This window comes from Ciona intestinalis, unplaced genomic scaffold (assembly GCF_000224145.3).
Source record: "Ciona intestinalis unplaced genomic scaffold, KH HT000101.2, whole genome shotgun sequence".
In the NCBI taxonomy this organism is placed as follows: Eukaryota; Metazoa; Chordata; class Ascidiacea; order Phlebobranchia; family Cionidae; genus Ciona; species Ciona intestinalis.
The window spans coordinates 434,487-451,009 of record NW_004190423.2 but is presented as its reverse complement, the minus strand read 5'-3'; the positions used below and the strand labels follow the sequence as shown (position 1 = coordinate 451,009).

The following is a 16,523-nucleotide window of genomic DNA, read 5'->3' as shown; positions in this document are numbered from 1 at the left end:
TGATAGATAAGTGTGTATTTTAATGTAACATAACCTTGAAGGGTTGATCTCCTGGTATATCTTACTTCTTATGTGGGCTGGTTTACCCACGAAGCTAAGATCAAAAGCTAAACCAAAAAGTTAAATAGTGAATTTTTTCACCTGGTTAAAACTTAAAATAGAATATTCTAGTCTCTGTACCAGCGCCTTAACTTATGTTAAGGATTGTGTTTGGATAATGTCGTACAAGGTATAGCACGTTAGAGGATACAAGGTGTATGAAACCGTGTTATAACGACTATCTTTGCCCCGCCATGCGAGGATAAACAAGTTACATACGTGGTAACTTACGAGTTTTATGAAACAGAACACCTGTGTTATAACGACTGTCGTTGCCCCGCCATGCGAGGATAAATAAGTTACCTTTATTAACTCAGAGACCCATAATGCACCCATACCCCCATGCCTAGACCACATGTAACTTGAATTCGATACCACACAAACCTTTACCGTCCCGGGTTCAAATCCCTGTCCGGGTAAATAGTTTTAGATTAACCCGACTTTGCGACTAACTCTTCTAAACCCGTGGGTTAGGTTACCCCTTATTCGACCCGGAACTATGTTGGGGGCAACTTAGCCCTACCCATTGTTACGTGTACAGTTCATATTATGACGTCACAGCACACACCTGCGCGAGGCCGCGATCGCGAAATTTTCGCGTTTTTTTCGCGGTTATTCGCGACCAGGAATCAAAACAATCGATTATTAATTTTCTTCCGCGCGTGACGTATAGCCATGTTCATTCGACCGTTACGGATAAGCTTAAGAATCCTCATTGTTACGTTATAAACAGTACGAGGCAACAATGAATGGCAGAATAAACTGTTACATACCAGATTCCAATCAAATTTAATTGTGGCAAAAAGTGGTTTGAAAGCGAATAAGCGCAAGAAGCGGACAAATATTACGAAAGATGTTAAAATATTTTTTTATTCATTTATACCCTCTTTTTGCTTTTCCCTCATATATAAAAAATATATTTAAAGATTATTTTTTACAGATTTTGTTACTTGCTGTGCAACTGGAGAGGTGCGACGTGACGTCGGGACATTTAGGTATGACGTCATAATTATAATTGGAATAATTATAATACGAGACTATTGTTATTTCACATTTGCAACTATTGTTTGATTTTTCTGATTTTTTAAATTTTCGAAAATTCGTCGTTTTTGCGGTAGAGACAATCGCTGAAGAGTTAACATTCTTCTTGCATTATGACGTCAGCATCGCGAATAGAGCGCGGTGGTATTTTACGCTCGACGAAGCGTGAATTCTAGCTAGACATGCGGGTAGAATGAGCGGTAAAGCGAAAATTGCTCCAAAGCCGATGATGGTCGCTAAGACTGTCTGCTAAATCTTCGCCTGAATTATGAGGCAAGATGGGACTTAATATATAGCAGGGTTGGGGTAAGGTGGTCCGTATTCTTAGTTTCATTAGCAAAACACCAAGCTTTATTGAAACGCACATTCCATGCCCAACTTTGTCTAAGATTTATTGTAAATGCAAGTAATTACGAATATAGCGTAGCATATATGCTTGTGTATTGATATAATACAGCTTCCTACACGCCTCGATAAGTAACTAAATATGCGTCGTTATAAAAGAAAATCACTATTTGAATCACTCTTTTAAAGTTAACTTAAAGAAACATAAAAATTAGTTCCGCTAAAAAAGAACTTTTCTAACAAATGGCGATTGTTTTTGAATTCTCGTTTATAATCCAAACAATGCTTATTATTTCCACACAATTAATTTTACGTCACAATGTTGATTGACGACGTCATAGTCATTTGTCTTGAAACCAGTGTTCCCAGATGTAAAATTTTGCGTTTTCAAATCTAAAATCGCGGTCGCTTTTCCAACAATCGCCCGCAGCGATTCGCGCCGGTCACGTGACCCAAACTGACCAATGTTTATTATTTCTATGAGAAAACTACTTTCCAACCAAACCAGTGTTCTTTATGACATCACATAAACGACTATGATTGAACAAATATTCTAGTTTCGTAATAACTTAACCAAATATTATTGGATTGTCAACCTACCAATGTTGTCTCATTCTTAAGTATTTCTGTTTAAACCAGAACTGTATAGGTCTTAAATTACAGGAATCCATATATTAGTTTGATATATCGTGCTAAAATATATTTTGTTGAAACTTCTTGTCAAGCAACAAATGGCCCTCGGCAATAGATGCGAGACCAAGATGGTCTAAGCTAACTTTATGAGTCAAAATAAAAGGCTTACGCTCGTAAACCAATACCCCATTATTCTTGAACGAGCAAGATGTGATAATATTTAGAAGCCAAAGCTAAGATCATAACGTAAAGAGAAAAAAATTAATGCCTGGAAAAAATATTCCGCCAAAAACGTTTTCCTTACGTTTTAAACTTAACTATAATAGCATAAGAAGCTGTTTAAAAAAATATGATTTTTCCGTGCGATTCTCTTAAAAAATACAGTTTATAGTTCTTTAAATTTAATATATTTTTGGTGTAATTCTTTTTCTTGCGGTTTACAATGTGTAAGTATAAAACACTGGGTTCCGTTAAAGAAATCTTTTGTGTTATTTTTTATTTACACGATTTAGTGTTCGATGTTTAACATCAGTTTATATTCCACAGTGTTGTCTGCCCTGCTGGCTGTGCTGGCATCTATCGACAAACTACAACTGGGAATCTTTGTTACCGAGATGTAAGTTGTATGTTATGTATGTTGGGGTTAATGAGCCAACTCTGGCCTGAATCCCCTGTCCCATGCTTTAAGATTACAGAACCTCACCCATATAGAATAGAATGTTCATATACAATTGGAAAACTCTAATCTAAATCCTTTACCCGTGTAGAATGAAGCATTATACATGGTTGTAACGTTACAGTATAACTTAGGTGTTGATTGCGAGCGTAAATATGAGACATTGTGTACAAAAGGGCATACGTTAGCTTTCAGTGCAAAAGGTATGCTCAACTGTAGCACAAACAGTGTAATACGTAATGTAGATACGTTTAAGTAATACGTTCTGATGTCGCTTTGTGGTAATCTTCTAGCTATACTTCAACCCGTATATGGTGCACACCAATTGCTACAAGGGTTGCTATTACTTTTACCAAGTTCTGTTGTCTGTTGGTTTACGGATTATCATAACCGGTACTACCCCCTAACCTGATCCACTTTACCCCTTTATTATAGAGCGCCAATTCTCCTTACCTATATTCACGCTTATTCAGAACTTGCAATGTCAACAAGCACCTGAGTGTCTTAGTCATTGTGAATATAAGCCATGCGTGGGCGGGGGGTTACCTTTATAAACCTGGCTTGGACATTGGTCCCAAAAGTCGCTGTAGATTATGTAGAGTCATGTTTCCTATAGCAGTGACCAGCTGATGTATACGAAACTGGTGTTTTTCTAAATTGCAGCTCAAAGTCTATGCAAATAAACAACTGATTAGTTGAATATAGTAGGTTGGGGTAAAATGGTTCGTTTTTATCGTCTTATTTGGTAGTTAACAAAGATTTTTTTCGGAATTATATAACCGTATTTTCACGATTCTAAAACAGCATTGGTAGTTGTTTAAAACCCGATTATGAAATATAGGATATTGTGTGTTATCTTAACCCAGTAATATATCTGACATTTCTCTTTTAATATTTAACAACCATTGATGTTCAAGCTACGATACAGCTTGTACTGCCTTATAATTATATTAGCATGTGGTTAAGTGGTCATTACATACACGGTTATTTACTCGTCGTTTAATACAGTTCAGGTTTTTGTTGGCGAAGCTCTTTACCGCCATCTAGGGGATAATCTTAAAGTCGTAGGTTTAGTAACCTGTGCTTATGATGTACAAATAGTTGACTATATTATCGGGTTTATGTCGTAACACATGTACTTGTGACGTATTGAACACGCAACAGTAAACATTTCCCAATTGCAGGACATATTGCTAATCCACGAGTAATATGTTTCATTATTAGGATTACAAAACCTATTGTTACGAATAATTACAACTGCATTAATTTTCATAATGGTCATTGTTTCGTAAAATAACAGTTACCATTTTGTAATAATGTCCACTGTGACGTAGCTTAGGCTCGCATTTTTTTAAATCGGAAGTCAAGTCAAGTTCCCGCCAACCAGGATTAGTCATCTTAACTTTTAACCCTGCAGTCTTATCTGTTTATGAGTCACGAAAACTTAACTAATTTATCAAATGTAAATAGATGGCGTATCGATGCTTACAAATATGTCTAACATTAAGTGATGAAGCGGCTGATTCAGTCATGTTAAACTCTATTACAAATAAAGGCTTTTAGAAACGCTCTTTTTATTATCGAAAATTAGTTTTTTTGGTTAACATTAAAAATTAAATACCAGCGTTTTCATGAAAACACAGAGCGAAAATTACAAGTAGAGATTTAAAGTTGTCCGAAACTATCTTCAAAATATGATCAATATATTATTCAATACATGTAGCCGGGGTAAGATGGTCCACCGTATCCCCACGACTCTAAAATAGAATTGTTAATTGATAAAAAAAACACGATTAGGAAATGTGGAATATTATGTGCTTACGATATCCATCTTAGCCCACAGTACTATATGTTAAATTTACTCACGTTATTACGTAACCTCGCTATGCTATATGCATGTTTAGTAAAATCTTATGTAGAAATATTTCCAAGCTTTTAAGATTTAAATTATTTGTAAATGCGCCGATGCCGCCCAGAAGAAGTTCAAGGCTATAGATTTTCTTCAAATGCAAACGTATTAGCCTTCCACGCAGAGATTAGATTCCGGACTCTTCAAACATTGTCGACTTAACATTCGGCTTTAAATGCTTTCTTCAGCTAAAGTTCCTCCCCGCGCGCCCATGCGTTTAATCGCTTATGACGTCACAGCCCACCCGTGAAGAACCGCGATAGAAGAAATTCATCGCGAACGCTCGAGTTACTAAAGTTTCCAGCGCTAAATTCTGACCCAAAACGCCCTAACACCCAAACCTTAGTATATGCAAGTCATAGGCAGTGGTAAACGACCGCAGTATACAGGTATACATGGATAATATGACTGACTGCATAAGCTGAGGCTATCCGTTATCATTATCATGGGTAACAATAGCTTATCTTTAATCCTAAGCCCCCCCCCACCCTCCCCACGCGTAAATGCATGTCTGCTATTTGGCGTGTGAGGGTCAATAGTGCAACACAGTTTATGCATAGGATCACATACGGAACCATAGGCGCCCTTAACTTAGTTATAGAGAAATAGTTACATTATATACGCTTATTTATTTCTAATTCGAAGGGACATTACAAGTACATCGCATTTCTTGTGTTAATATAGTTGGCTGAGGTAACATGGTTCATATTTAATGAAATTTGGAAATAGTTTATATTCTATGAGCTTACTAAAACCTTCGGGCTAAGTCGCATGATACTGTGGGGTAAGATGGATACTGTTTGTACCACCAAATGGGGCGAAAAAGGAGAATGAAAACATGGACCATTTTATGTGAACCTTATTGCAACAATCACATTGCCGTTAAGGATTCATATTAAAAATTATTCCCCTTATCTCCTACCTTAATAACTATATATAGTAGGGTGGGAAAAGGTGGGACACCTTTAGCACATAATATCCAAATATCTTGATCGTGTTTTAAACAATTAACAACGGTATGGTAGTCGTGAGGATAATAGAATGAAAAGGTGTCCCATCTTCCTCAGTTTGACCCTTTACCTAAAGCTAGATATTTCATTACACGTTCCGAAAATAATTTTAACCTTCGCATACTTGCGGTGACATGGGGCTTAACAAGGGCGTGTGTTGAACACTGCTTATCCTTGTTGCTAGGGGTAACAGGGAATTCCCTTATGCGTGTTTGTCTCATGCTGCAGAAAGTAAAAACAGAGGGGAAATGAAAAAAAAATGTTTATGATTTATCAGTTTAAAAATAGAGTTATTTAATTTTGCTTGTAACACTCACTGTTGTCTCATCTAACACTGAGGATGGTGCAGTTTCAGTTAATCAACTTTAACCATCCTCAGTGTTAGATGAGATAAGAGTGAGTGTTACAAGTACCAAGTTGGTCTTTATATAACACTTGTAATATAACCAGAAAATACATTTTAGCCACTTTCAAAGCCTTTTCCATAAACTAAACAACAAGTAAATTTCGCGTTGACCTCTCGGTTTATCTAATGTCCGGTTTTGGCTTATGTGCTCTGTCTTATACGTCACAGAGACGTCCGTGACAGAATAATGTAATTATGGACGAAAGTAAATTTGTTTTGGACCGTAAGTTCTTCGTCAGTTCAGATTATCATTCTTTACCGACACTGGCTTTAAAATGGTCCCATTTTAAATCTCCTGTCCAACTATTAACTCGAACTACTTTGGGGAAAAAATTTTCGCTGAAAAATTGCGCCGTCATTTTCGGTTTCTGCGAGTCTCTATTTGGCCATCTCGTTTTTTTAGCTCATATTTTTATATTTTCAATCGTTTAACCATTGATTGAAAAAGCCGTTTTAGCAGTTACGAGAATTAGTAAATAAATATCTTGTTTTTTCTCATGTAAAATTACTTTTTCTCTAATCCCCTTCAGGATATTAAAAAATTCGATTAATTTTAGGGCTTGCGGTTGGCGCTCGCTCTTAAGTCTTTTACGCTGATCCCTTATCCGGGGAAATCGATCCCCCCTAGACACCCGCATTAATTTCAAGTCTTGGCGCCTACTAGATCCTGCTTGTTGAAACTGGAATTAATTTCTCAGCTTGGAATGCATCGATTTATGCGGCGCCTATTTTCACTCTTACCCGAGCGCCATGTCTCTACGTATATCTTATTTGTCGCGTATCGATTGAACCGTTGTGAACATGGGAAATTAGAAATTTTCCAGCCGAGCTCGCTAATTACGTGCGCAATAATCCAATCACAGAACGAAATAAATTCAAGAATTTATTCCTTTGTTTACATCACTTAGCGAACTGTGACGTCACAAATTGATTTCCTAATTAGAATCCCACAATCAATGAAAAATTTTACACGATGTTTCCAGTTTTATAATTGTGGCGTCATAGTTACCGATTTTCTCCGTACGACTCTAAAAGATGTTAGTTGTTGAAAACACGACTATAAAAAATCATTTACTAACGGTATCTATCTTACCCCAAGTACCATACATCCGATTGTGGAATAATAGAAAAGTTGAGTTTTTTGGCATACTACGCTGTTGGTCTTAACCTTTCCCATATAGAATAGACAAAACAATGACATCATCAAATAACTAACGACGTATATATTACATAGACGTCCCATCTGTGCTTGTCAGCCGTCCATGCTGGTGTTACTTCGGATAACTTTGGTGGAAGGGTGAAGGTAGAACGCCAACTCAGCAAGGTGTTGTACCATGGGGAGGGAGCTAACAACATATCGTCGTCTACGTAAGTTTGTGACGTCATAATACGAGTTTTTGTGACGTCATAAGACGTTAAACCGTTCGTAATATTGAAACGAATGATTTAATGCATAAACAAATGAGTATTAAATGATTGTAAAAGCATTTAAATTTGTTTAATAAAATGCATAATGTTACGTCATATTGTTCATTACGTTATTATTAACGTCATAGTCATGATTTTTCTACGTTACAGTGGGGGATTGTCAGACTCAATGGTATGTTTCCCCGAGCTGAAGACTTGCCATGATCAAATCGTTTTCACGGAGAATCAGTTAACGGCGTCTTCTGTGTTGAACATAAGTGACCCGAAAGGAGGGTAAGAACATATTGTTTCTATTATAAGTCTTAAGAATTGTTCATCCCATTTATTATATAGTGTTTAAATGTATACGCTGTCCTTGCAAGGTATATTATAAGTCTTAAAAATACCTTTTGATAATTTTTAAAGATTGCAAAAAGTCGCCGAAAGTCTCCTTTAGATTAGCTTATTTATCTTCAATTAAAAAAGCCTCGCAAATATATTTTATTTGCCCTTTTTTTATTAATTGGTTAAACTTGTTTGAACCCAGGTATCAAGTCTGGTCGCCTAAAAAAGCGATGCTTACCGCTTATGACAAAGCATGGAAGCCGGCCAACCATTCATCTGAACAGTGGATACAAGTTAACCTACGTCGTCCATATAATATCACAGGTGAATCTAATTATAAGAGCCTCTGTTTTATACCCTCTTGGTCACTTTTCAGTTATACTACGAATTTAACTTATTTATTCCCTCATGGCGGGACAACGACAGTCGTTATAACACGGGTGTTCTGTTTCATACACCTCGTACCAGCTTACAAGTTACCACGTATGTAACTTTGTGGGTGATCATTTTTATGTATACTTTTCTCTATGGAGAAATAAACGCTAAAAAGTGTTACTTCATAATTCAAAACTGGGTTTAAATTTTTGGCGGGTATATCAGATGTATAATAAGATATGAATATTGAACCAATGAGTGTAATTTATTTATCCTCACATGGCCTGGCAACGACAGTAGTTATAACAGAGGTGTTCTGATTTAAACACCTTTTGTTCAATCTTAAAAACTAACAACTTAAAAAACTTAAACAACCAATTAGTGACCGCTAGATTGGAGCAACTACTGTCACGTTTCTTGTACACATATGTCCACAATGGTAGCATTTAACTTATTTTTCTAATATTCTTATATTTCCAGCCATATTAACTAAAGGATCAGCCAAACCCTACTCGTGGACTAAAAGTTACACGATTAAGTACAGTATGAACAATATAACGTGGAAGAATTATAAAGAAGAAGGCAGCGATCGGCCCAAGGTAAGACTACATTGGGGTTTTCAGTAGACTTCCGCCGGATTTCAAGGCTCAATTCCCCGCTGTTTTTAGATTTTCTCTGGGAACCGAAACTACTTCGCAGAAGTGCGGAATAACTTCGTCCGACCTCCTATAACTGCAAAGTATCTTCGCGTTTATCCCACACCACAGAAACAACATGATGCCATGCTTGAATATGGTCTTAAGTTTGGGCTTCTAGGTTGTCTGCCCTCATGTAAGTATAGGAAAAGTTACAAAAATACCCTAATATAGATAGTTCAGGGGTAATGAGCCAACTATAAAACCTCAAGCCCCATGGCATGCCTCACTGTAGGACCTCACCCATATAGAATATAAAGTACATATACAATGTTGGGGTAATGAGCCAACTCTGGCCTAAACCCCAGGTTCCATGGCGTGCCTCACTGTAGGACCTCACCCATATAGAATAGAATATGCTTATACAATGTTGGGGTAATGGGCAACTCTGGTTTAAACCCCAGGTCCCATGGCGTGCCTCACTGTAGGACCTCACCCATATAAAATAGAATGTGCATATACAATGTTGGGGTAATGAGCCAACTCTGGTCTAAACCCCAGGTCCCATGGCGTGCCTCACTGTAGGACCTCACCCATATAAAATAGAATGTGCATATACAATGTTGGGATAATGGGCAAACTGTGGTCAAAATCATTTGTAAGCGAGGACGAAGCGTATGACACAGTATGTGTTCAATTATTTTAACGAAATGCATTTCCAGCCTTGCCGGTTCCGGACCCTACCCCCGCACCGACCCCTAAAACACCTTCAACAATTCTCACGAAAATTGTAAAAACTACAACAACAACAACGACGACAACAACCACGAACCCCGTCACCACAACGTCACAACCACCGTTGAATTCACCAATACCTAACGGTAAGCTTAGGCAATATACCTGGTAAGCAGTAATATGTCAATTAAATTCGAAACTGGAACTACAAAAGAATATACACACATTTGCAGATTATATAGTTGTATAACCGTATCGTCTGAAAGATTGTGCATATACAATGTTGGGGTATGGGACCAATTCTGGTATAAACTCAGGTTCCCTAGCATTCTTTCCTGTAAGACCTTACCCATATATAGAATACAATATTGCAAATGCAGAAGTTCAAAGTTTGGGTTATTACAGCCTAATATGCATTTAAACGCCAACTACAATCTGTCACTAACTTACATTATTCACAGAAACAACAACAGTCGCCCCAACCAACGCAACGTCATCCGTTCCTGCTGGTGGAGATGTAGATGTAAGTTTGCGTTGCGTACTAATTGTTTTAAATTAAACAACTTCTTAACTTACAATGTAACAGTTGTGAAGTTCTAGACATGCATTCACCAAACTTATTTGATATTTGTTTATAGGATTCGGGAGGTGTTAAAGACCCTAAACCTAATCCTGAGAATGGAGAAATAAGCGGTAAGTTACGTCATCAAAGTGACGTCATTTTTGAACGAATATGAACTAAAGTTGCAGAAGCAGTTTAGTTTATATTATATATGGCTGAGGTCCTATGGCAGGGCCAGAGTTGGGTCATTACCTTAACACTCAGTTGATTTTTTTTGCTATGTGAAAATATGCTCGCTAAATGACGTCACGACACGCGTGGGTGCGCACAGCCCCCGAAATTCCGTCATGCCTCGATACACTTGCCGGATTAGAAGCTTTGCGAGTTTGTGTTAGATAATACTGTCTGCCTAAGTTAGCTTCCTTTTCGAACACCATTTTTCCTATTTCGCAGTTTTTAACATTTTTTATACAGTTTTTAAGATTGAGGTGTTTCAATCAGAACACCTCTGTTATAACTACTGTCGTTGCCAGGCCATGTGAGGATAAATAAATTACACTCATTGGTTCAATATTCATATCTTATTATACATCTGATTTGCCCGCCAAAAATTTAAACCCAGTTTTGAATTATGAAGTAACACTTGCGTTTATTTCTCCACAGAGAAAAGTATCATCATAATAGCCATTGTTGCCGCATTAGCTGTGACGTCAATATTACTTGCTGCTTTGGTTCTCATTCTTGTAAGAAAAAGGTAAATTATTTCTTTGTTTTTCTATTTTAAAAATGTACTTTATCTAAACGTGTTAAACTTTGCAGGAAAAAGGAACCAAAACTTGAAACAATGGTGCCTACGTCACAGACGAACGCTACCTACGCGACTGGAATAGACAGTAAGTGACGTCATACTATTTTTACTAAATTCTAGAATATTCCAGATGTTTTCTGCCACTTTTAAAGCAATCAGGAATCTGTATTTTTCGTGCGAAATCTAATTTGTTATTTAATAGGAAGCTTATAAGCTATTATGTTATTTCTCTACGCTTGGTTACGGCATTTAGAAATCGTTTTTATTTCTTTATTTGAAAACACATGACAGTTAATATTTCAATGCTAATGTTGCTTTTATTTCTCGCAGTTCGTTATCCAGACTACAAATACTCGAAGCAGAAGAAAAAACAGCTGAAAAAAGAGAAAAAGAAAAACAAGATTGGCAAATTTGAAATCAAGAACGTCAACTACAAAGATAGCATGCCGCTAGCTGCCGCTGTGGAGCAATCTTTAACGATGGCTAATTCTCGCGGGGGGATTACCCTAAGGTACGACCAACAACAACGTCAATCAATGTCGAGTAATGACCCACTAATGACGTCATGTAACGGCGCTCCATTACGTTCTTCTTACGTCACGAATGACGTAGCTGGTACAAGTAATGGGATACACGCGGGCAGTCCGATTCTTGTGGAGGAAAAGGCCGACAGCTTTATAACAGGTAAATATATGTGGATATCTTGTATAAACATTCTATTCTATATGGTTAAAGTCCAACAGCAAGTCACGCCAGGGGCTGTATTAAACCCAGGGTTGGCTCATTAGTACCCAACCCCGGGACCTACCGTTTTCCATAGCATATTTATAGTTTTGCGTAGGACTTTATCCGAATTTGTATGATATATAGAACTGTTGAAAACGATGGTTATTGGGCGTGAACCTATTTTTAATGCTAATTTGCCTCGCGTTTTATTTATTTTTATTTTTGTTTAATTTTACATTATATTGGTGAACAACCGCCTCTCACCCCCAAGATGTCCGCCACATATTTTTAACTTTATTCCATTTTAGACGACGAGGACCACGAGTACCAAGTAATCCCTGATAACCCGCCGACCCCCACACCCACCAGAAGCACCAAAGCTTCATCCAAGGCGTCCACCGGGTCTTCTATCGGGAACCACAGCCGCCAGTCTGATTCAATGCCTTGGCCTCAGGTTTGGGGCAATGCGGGTGACGCCTGGGGGAAAGATGGCCCATCCTCGCCTATCTTTATCGATGCAAAAGGCGGTGTGACGTCATTCACCCCCCATAATCGACCGCAGCGATCTAGAGCGGGTACTTTCCCTCACCCGTTACACTATGGTGTCGAAAACGGGTTAGATTCGATGCCAGGCCCGCCGAAAACTGCCCCACCTAATTCAACACAGTCATTCACTGCTCCACGATTCCACCACCGAAAACGAGGAGGAAGTAAATCTCCTCCTAACGCAACAACTGCTTCATCCTACTATCCTCCCCAGCGTTACTCCTCCTCCTCCGGCTCCTCTTCTCACTCTCACTTTGATTCAACGTCATCGCAACGTCACAATCCAGCGAGCACGTATTACTCCTCTGTGCCAGAATACGACCCAAGAGGAGCAGACGACGCTTTCCTGACCTCTAACGGCCACCAACGTGGCATGGGGCAGCCGGATAGTGGCGAGCTTGCGCACACCGACTCCAGGTCTGACGAATGGCCACCTGGTAGCGATAGAGGGCGCAAACCCTCTTATAACTACCCGAGCAATATCCCAGTCAGCCAATCAGCGCCGTTTTCAACGTTGCCTAGCAACGGTTTGACGACGAACAGCGGGGAACCAATCAACGGTGAGAATTGTGATGGCTGTTGTGCAATAGGCAAACTCCCCATGTAATTTTGATCCTATAAGCTCCATACCTTGTCACTCTGTATGACCACATCCTTGTAATTAGAATCTTTATTTGAGTGTTTATAAACTGCCTCAGTGGTCACTAAATCGGAGCTCTGGCCTAAATCCTAGATCCCATTGCCTCGCTGTAGGACCTCACCCGTATAGAATAGAATATAACTAAATATTACCGAAGAAGGTTTATTGCCATTTGATAACGTCCACCAATATCCCCAGGTTCTGTCCGCCGCTCCACCTCGAGATCGGAGTCAATGAAACAGCGCGGCGGGGGGTACGACCATCTTTACCGGAACAAATGCATTGGAAGTCCCGATGGTGGAAAAAGCGTCGTCGCTCTTACTATGAATAATTATGATCAACTGGACCTAAACACCCCTGTGTAGCAGTCGGTTCGCAACGTCATCAGCGGTGACGTCATCGATGACGTAATCTGTGACATCCTTGATAACGCAGTCTAATTTATTCCGGCGCTTTGTAGCGGCTTGCTGTCCGAAAAGTTTCACGCCTACGAATGACGTCATGCTAACGAACGGATACGTCATGATGACGCCATCGCACTGCCTGCAGTAGATTTCTTGCCGATATGCTTAAGCACGCAACCGCTTCAAGCCATCCTTTCCAAATATCTTATATAATTGATTAATATGATCTTTATGGCCGTCCATTCCAAGTTACCTGGCTTCCCCATTATTGCCATTCTCGTGTTCTTTGTTACGTCACCATATTCTCAGTGTTGCGCGCTGCTACGTGATTATGACGTTACGATTTTCTATTGTGACGCAACGTGCTGCATTGTCTTCAACTATGTACGTCATAAAACGACTACTGAACCATGACACGTAGACTATGACGTCATATTCACTTGGTTAAAGAAGAATGACACTTGTGACTACGTCACAATAAACGTCAGTATTTGTGTTTCATTGTTACGAAACAGTCGTCGTAGTTACGTCACAATGAACTTACCTTTTGTTACCTTCCTTTTATGTTCTTGCAATATACCGCTAGTGGGCGCCCACGATTATTACATTACCATTGCTTGTAATGCTCGATATAAACTTGACCAAATCCAACTTTGCTCTCTTGTTTTTTTCTGGGCCTTTAGTCATCACGTGGTCGCAGAACCCTAATTGTAGCGGTTGCTGTTCCTTCACTTTGTAATGAGACAGTAGAAGTAGTAGAGTTCAGATTAAAATTCAAGGGAAGCAGACTAGGCCGCTAGAATGAGTGCATAAAACAGAGTTAAAGGACCAGGGACCCTGGGTTCTATTTCAGGTCATAGGGTTAGAGAACCAGAGTTGCGGGGTTCAGATCTCGGTCCGGGTTTAGAAACTACGGATCCGTGATTCGAATCCAGGCCAGGGTTGGAGAACCCAGGATTCTAGATTTAAATCCAAGCACCTGAAGCCTGCGTACATGTTGATTGAAAATGAATTCGAAAATATCCGCCGTCAGCATTTTATACGTCGTTATCCACGAAGGCAAACAACAGCGGCCGCCGAAACGGGTTATTAATTTTTAGCCAAACGACGTTTCGACTTTTACATGCGTCACCATGAAAGGCAATTAAAGTTTAGGCGTTTGAATAAGATACTGGTCGTGCCATTTTAGACGAAGTTTATTACTTTTACAGTAAACCATAGTTGGTCTTGTTGTTTTTCGCTTCATTTCGTAACACTTGATTCTGATCATAGGCAGCGCATACACTTCGCTTTATAATAAGGCAAATATTGATGCTTACTCTTGAGCGAGTTGTAACCCAAAGTTTAAAATAAGTCTGTAGTTAAAGTTTAGCGTTTAAGCTTTTCGAAGCGCTATAGGACTGCAACCTTCTTGAGCGCTCACTGATTAGGAACAGGCGGGCAGACGGGCGCATAGACAGAGACGCAAAGAGATAATTGTACTCACTTGCTCCGGGGTGGTATAGTTACTGGTTGTGTGTTGGAAGCGCTGATTGCAATGGCGGTCTCAATGAAGGAAACTAAGCAGGTGATGACGTATTTGTAGCTTATATATTGTATGAATGAATGTGACTTAATTATTCTAATATGTTTGTGTGAATGGAAATGTGTATGTTATTTAGTTTTCCTCGCATGGTGAGGAAGCTACAGTCGTTATAATACGGTTGTTCTGTTTCATACACCCCGCGACCGCTTACAAGTTACTGCACATATAAAACTTAGCTATCGTGACAGAGAAACCACAGTCGTTGTAACACGATGTACTTGTATTATACTTGAATGTATTAATGTATATATATATATTGAACGTGTTAATTATATTGTATCGTTTTTAAATAGATGATATATTGTATGTTTTATAGTTATCCTCGCATGGAAGAGCAGCGACAGTTAGCATAACACAAGCGTTCTGTTTTATACACTTTGTGCCTGCTTATGAGTTACCATGCATGGGTGATTGTTTTCTTTATAACTGACGAATTAAACAACCAATTAGTGACCACTGGGTTAAAGAAATTGTGGATAAGTGTCTTGCTCAAAGACACATACGCCAACAGTTAGTAATAATTACAGATGACTACAATTCGATATGAATAAACAATCCTGTACATTCGTTCTAAGCGATTATCGGACATATGTTTTATATGCAGCTTATTATAGCGTCTTCCGCTATGTCATTTACTGACTGTTTGTTATAACGCTTTCTTCGTATCTTACAGTTTAAACAAGGGGCTTAAGGCTTGGCGTAAGTTTAACCATAGGAGAATAAGTGTAGTAAAATATTACACAGTGTATGCGCAGTGTTTACCCGGTTTGTTTACCGTGTGTGGCAACTTTTTTGTCTTTGATGAGTTATAGGTGGTAACCCGAGCACGGGGTGTATGGCTCTGATGTATAGCAGAGTGGGGAAAGATGGGACACCTTTTCAATCTATTTTCTCCTCCAATTTGGTAGTAAACAAACATTCGACGATTTTTTTTATAAAACTTTATCTTCACGACTCCCATAGATCGTTGTTAATTGTTTAAAACACGATCAGGATATTTGGTTATTATGTGTCAAAGGTGTCCCAGCATGTCCCCCACCCTACTATATTATATTATAATACTTAACATAACTTTGTGAATTTTATAGAAAGGCACAGCATACGCCATTATACCTGCCATACTAACTCCAATATGCTGCCAACTGCCTTATGGGTTTGGAATTGGGATGATTAATTCGGCAGCAGATGTCATGCAAGTGTTCTACAACGAGTCCCACTGTGTGAGTATGCATTGGAACTTAATTCAGATTGCCATAAATGCTTTGTTTCAATAACGTTTTGTTAAAGTACAACGCCGTGGCTCACTTGTATAAGCCGCTTGCATTGCAACCGAAGGATAACAGGTTCGATGCTGATAGGCCTATCTACCCTGTGGTTTGACGTCTTACAGATTACTTCAACTCAATGCTGGTTGCTTGTGAGTTGTATAGCACCATGTGTTGGGTAATGAGACAACTCTGGCTTAATTCAGGTTCATAGCGAGCCTCACCGGAAACAGTAAAAATTATAAATGATACAGTGGGGTGGGGGAAGATGGGACACCTTTTACCTCTATTTTCTCGTCCCATTTGGTAATAAACAAAGAACATTTGAAGAATTATAAAACCGTATCCTCACGACTACCATAGACCGTGTT

At 38.9% G+C, this 16,523-nt stretch overlaps 2 protein-coding genes and 1 long non-coding RNA gene across 3 annotated transcripts in view; all 3 read left to right on the top strand.

The window, feature by feature from the left end:
• The window catches only part of LOC100185357 (discoidin, CUB and LCCL domain-containing protein 2), a 37,048-nt gene extending 23,095 nt beyond the window's left edge, over nucleotides 1-13,953 (top strand). The window contains exons 4-18 of the mRNA XM_002120017.4: nucleotides 1,040-1,094; nucleotides 2,665-2,734; nucleotides 7,354-7,487; nucleotides 7,698-7,820; nucleotides 8,074-8,195; nucleotides 8,727-8,845; nucleotides 8,915-9,077; nucleotides 9,604-9,762; nucleotides 10,078-10,139; nucleotides 10,255-10,309; nucleotides 10,842-10,932; nucleotides 10,998-11,071; nucleotides 11,317-11,670; nucleotides 12,021-12,818; nucleotides 13,097-13,953. Of these exons, the coding sequence (XP_002120053.1) occupies nucleotides 1,040-1,094; nucleotides 2,665-2,734; nucleotides 7,354-7,487; nucleotides 7,698-7,820; nucleotides 8,074-8,195; nucleotides 8,727-8,845; nucleotides 8,915-9,077; nucleotides 9,604-9,762; nucleotides 10,078-10,139; nucleotides 10,255-10,309; nucleotides 10,842-10,932; nucleotides 10,998-11,071; nucleotides 11,317-11,670; nucleotides 12,021-12,818; nucleotides 13,097-13,263 (2,546 nt within the window). The 3' untranslated portion in view covers nucleotides 13,264-13,953. The remainder of the gene's footprint in view (nucleotides 1-1,039; nucleotides 1,095-2,664; nucleotides 2,735-7,353; nucleotides 7,488-7,697; nucleotides 7,821-8,073; nucleotides 8,196-8,726; nucleotides 8,846-8,914; nucleotides 9,078-9,603; nucleotides 9,763-10,077; nucleotides 10,140-10,254; nucleotides 10,310-10,841; nucleotides 10,933-10,997; nucleotides 11,072-11,316; nucleotides 11,671-12,020; nucleotides 12,819-13,096) is intronic.
• On the top strand, nucleotides 2,741-5,937 carry LOC113475096. Its single transcript, XR_003396838.1, has 2 exons — nucleotides 2,741-5,647; nucleotides 5,771-5,937. It is a non-coding gene; the product is annotated as an uncharacterized LOC113475096 (long non-coding RNA).
• A 2,147-nt stretch (nucleotides 13,954-16,100) lies between the features above and the next one.
• Nucleotides 16,101-16,523, top strand: part of LOC100175170 (solute carrier family 2, facilitated glucose transporter member 5-like) — an 8,315-nt gene continuing 7,892 nt past the window's right edge. Inside the window, exon 1 of the mRNA XM_002119784.3 lies at nucleotides 16,101-16,107. The gene's annotated coding sequence lies outside the window, so the exon portion shown is untranslated. The remainder of the gene's footprint in view (nucleotides 16,108-16,523) is intronic.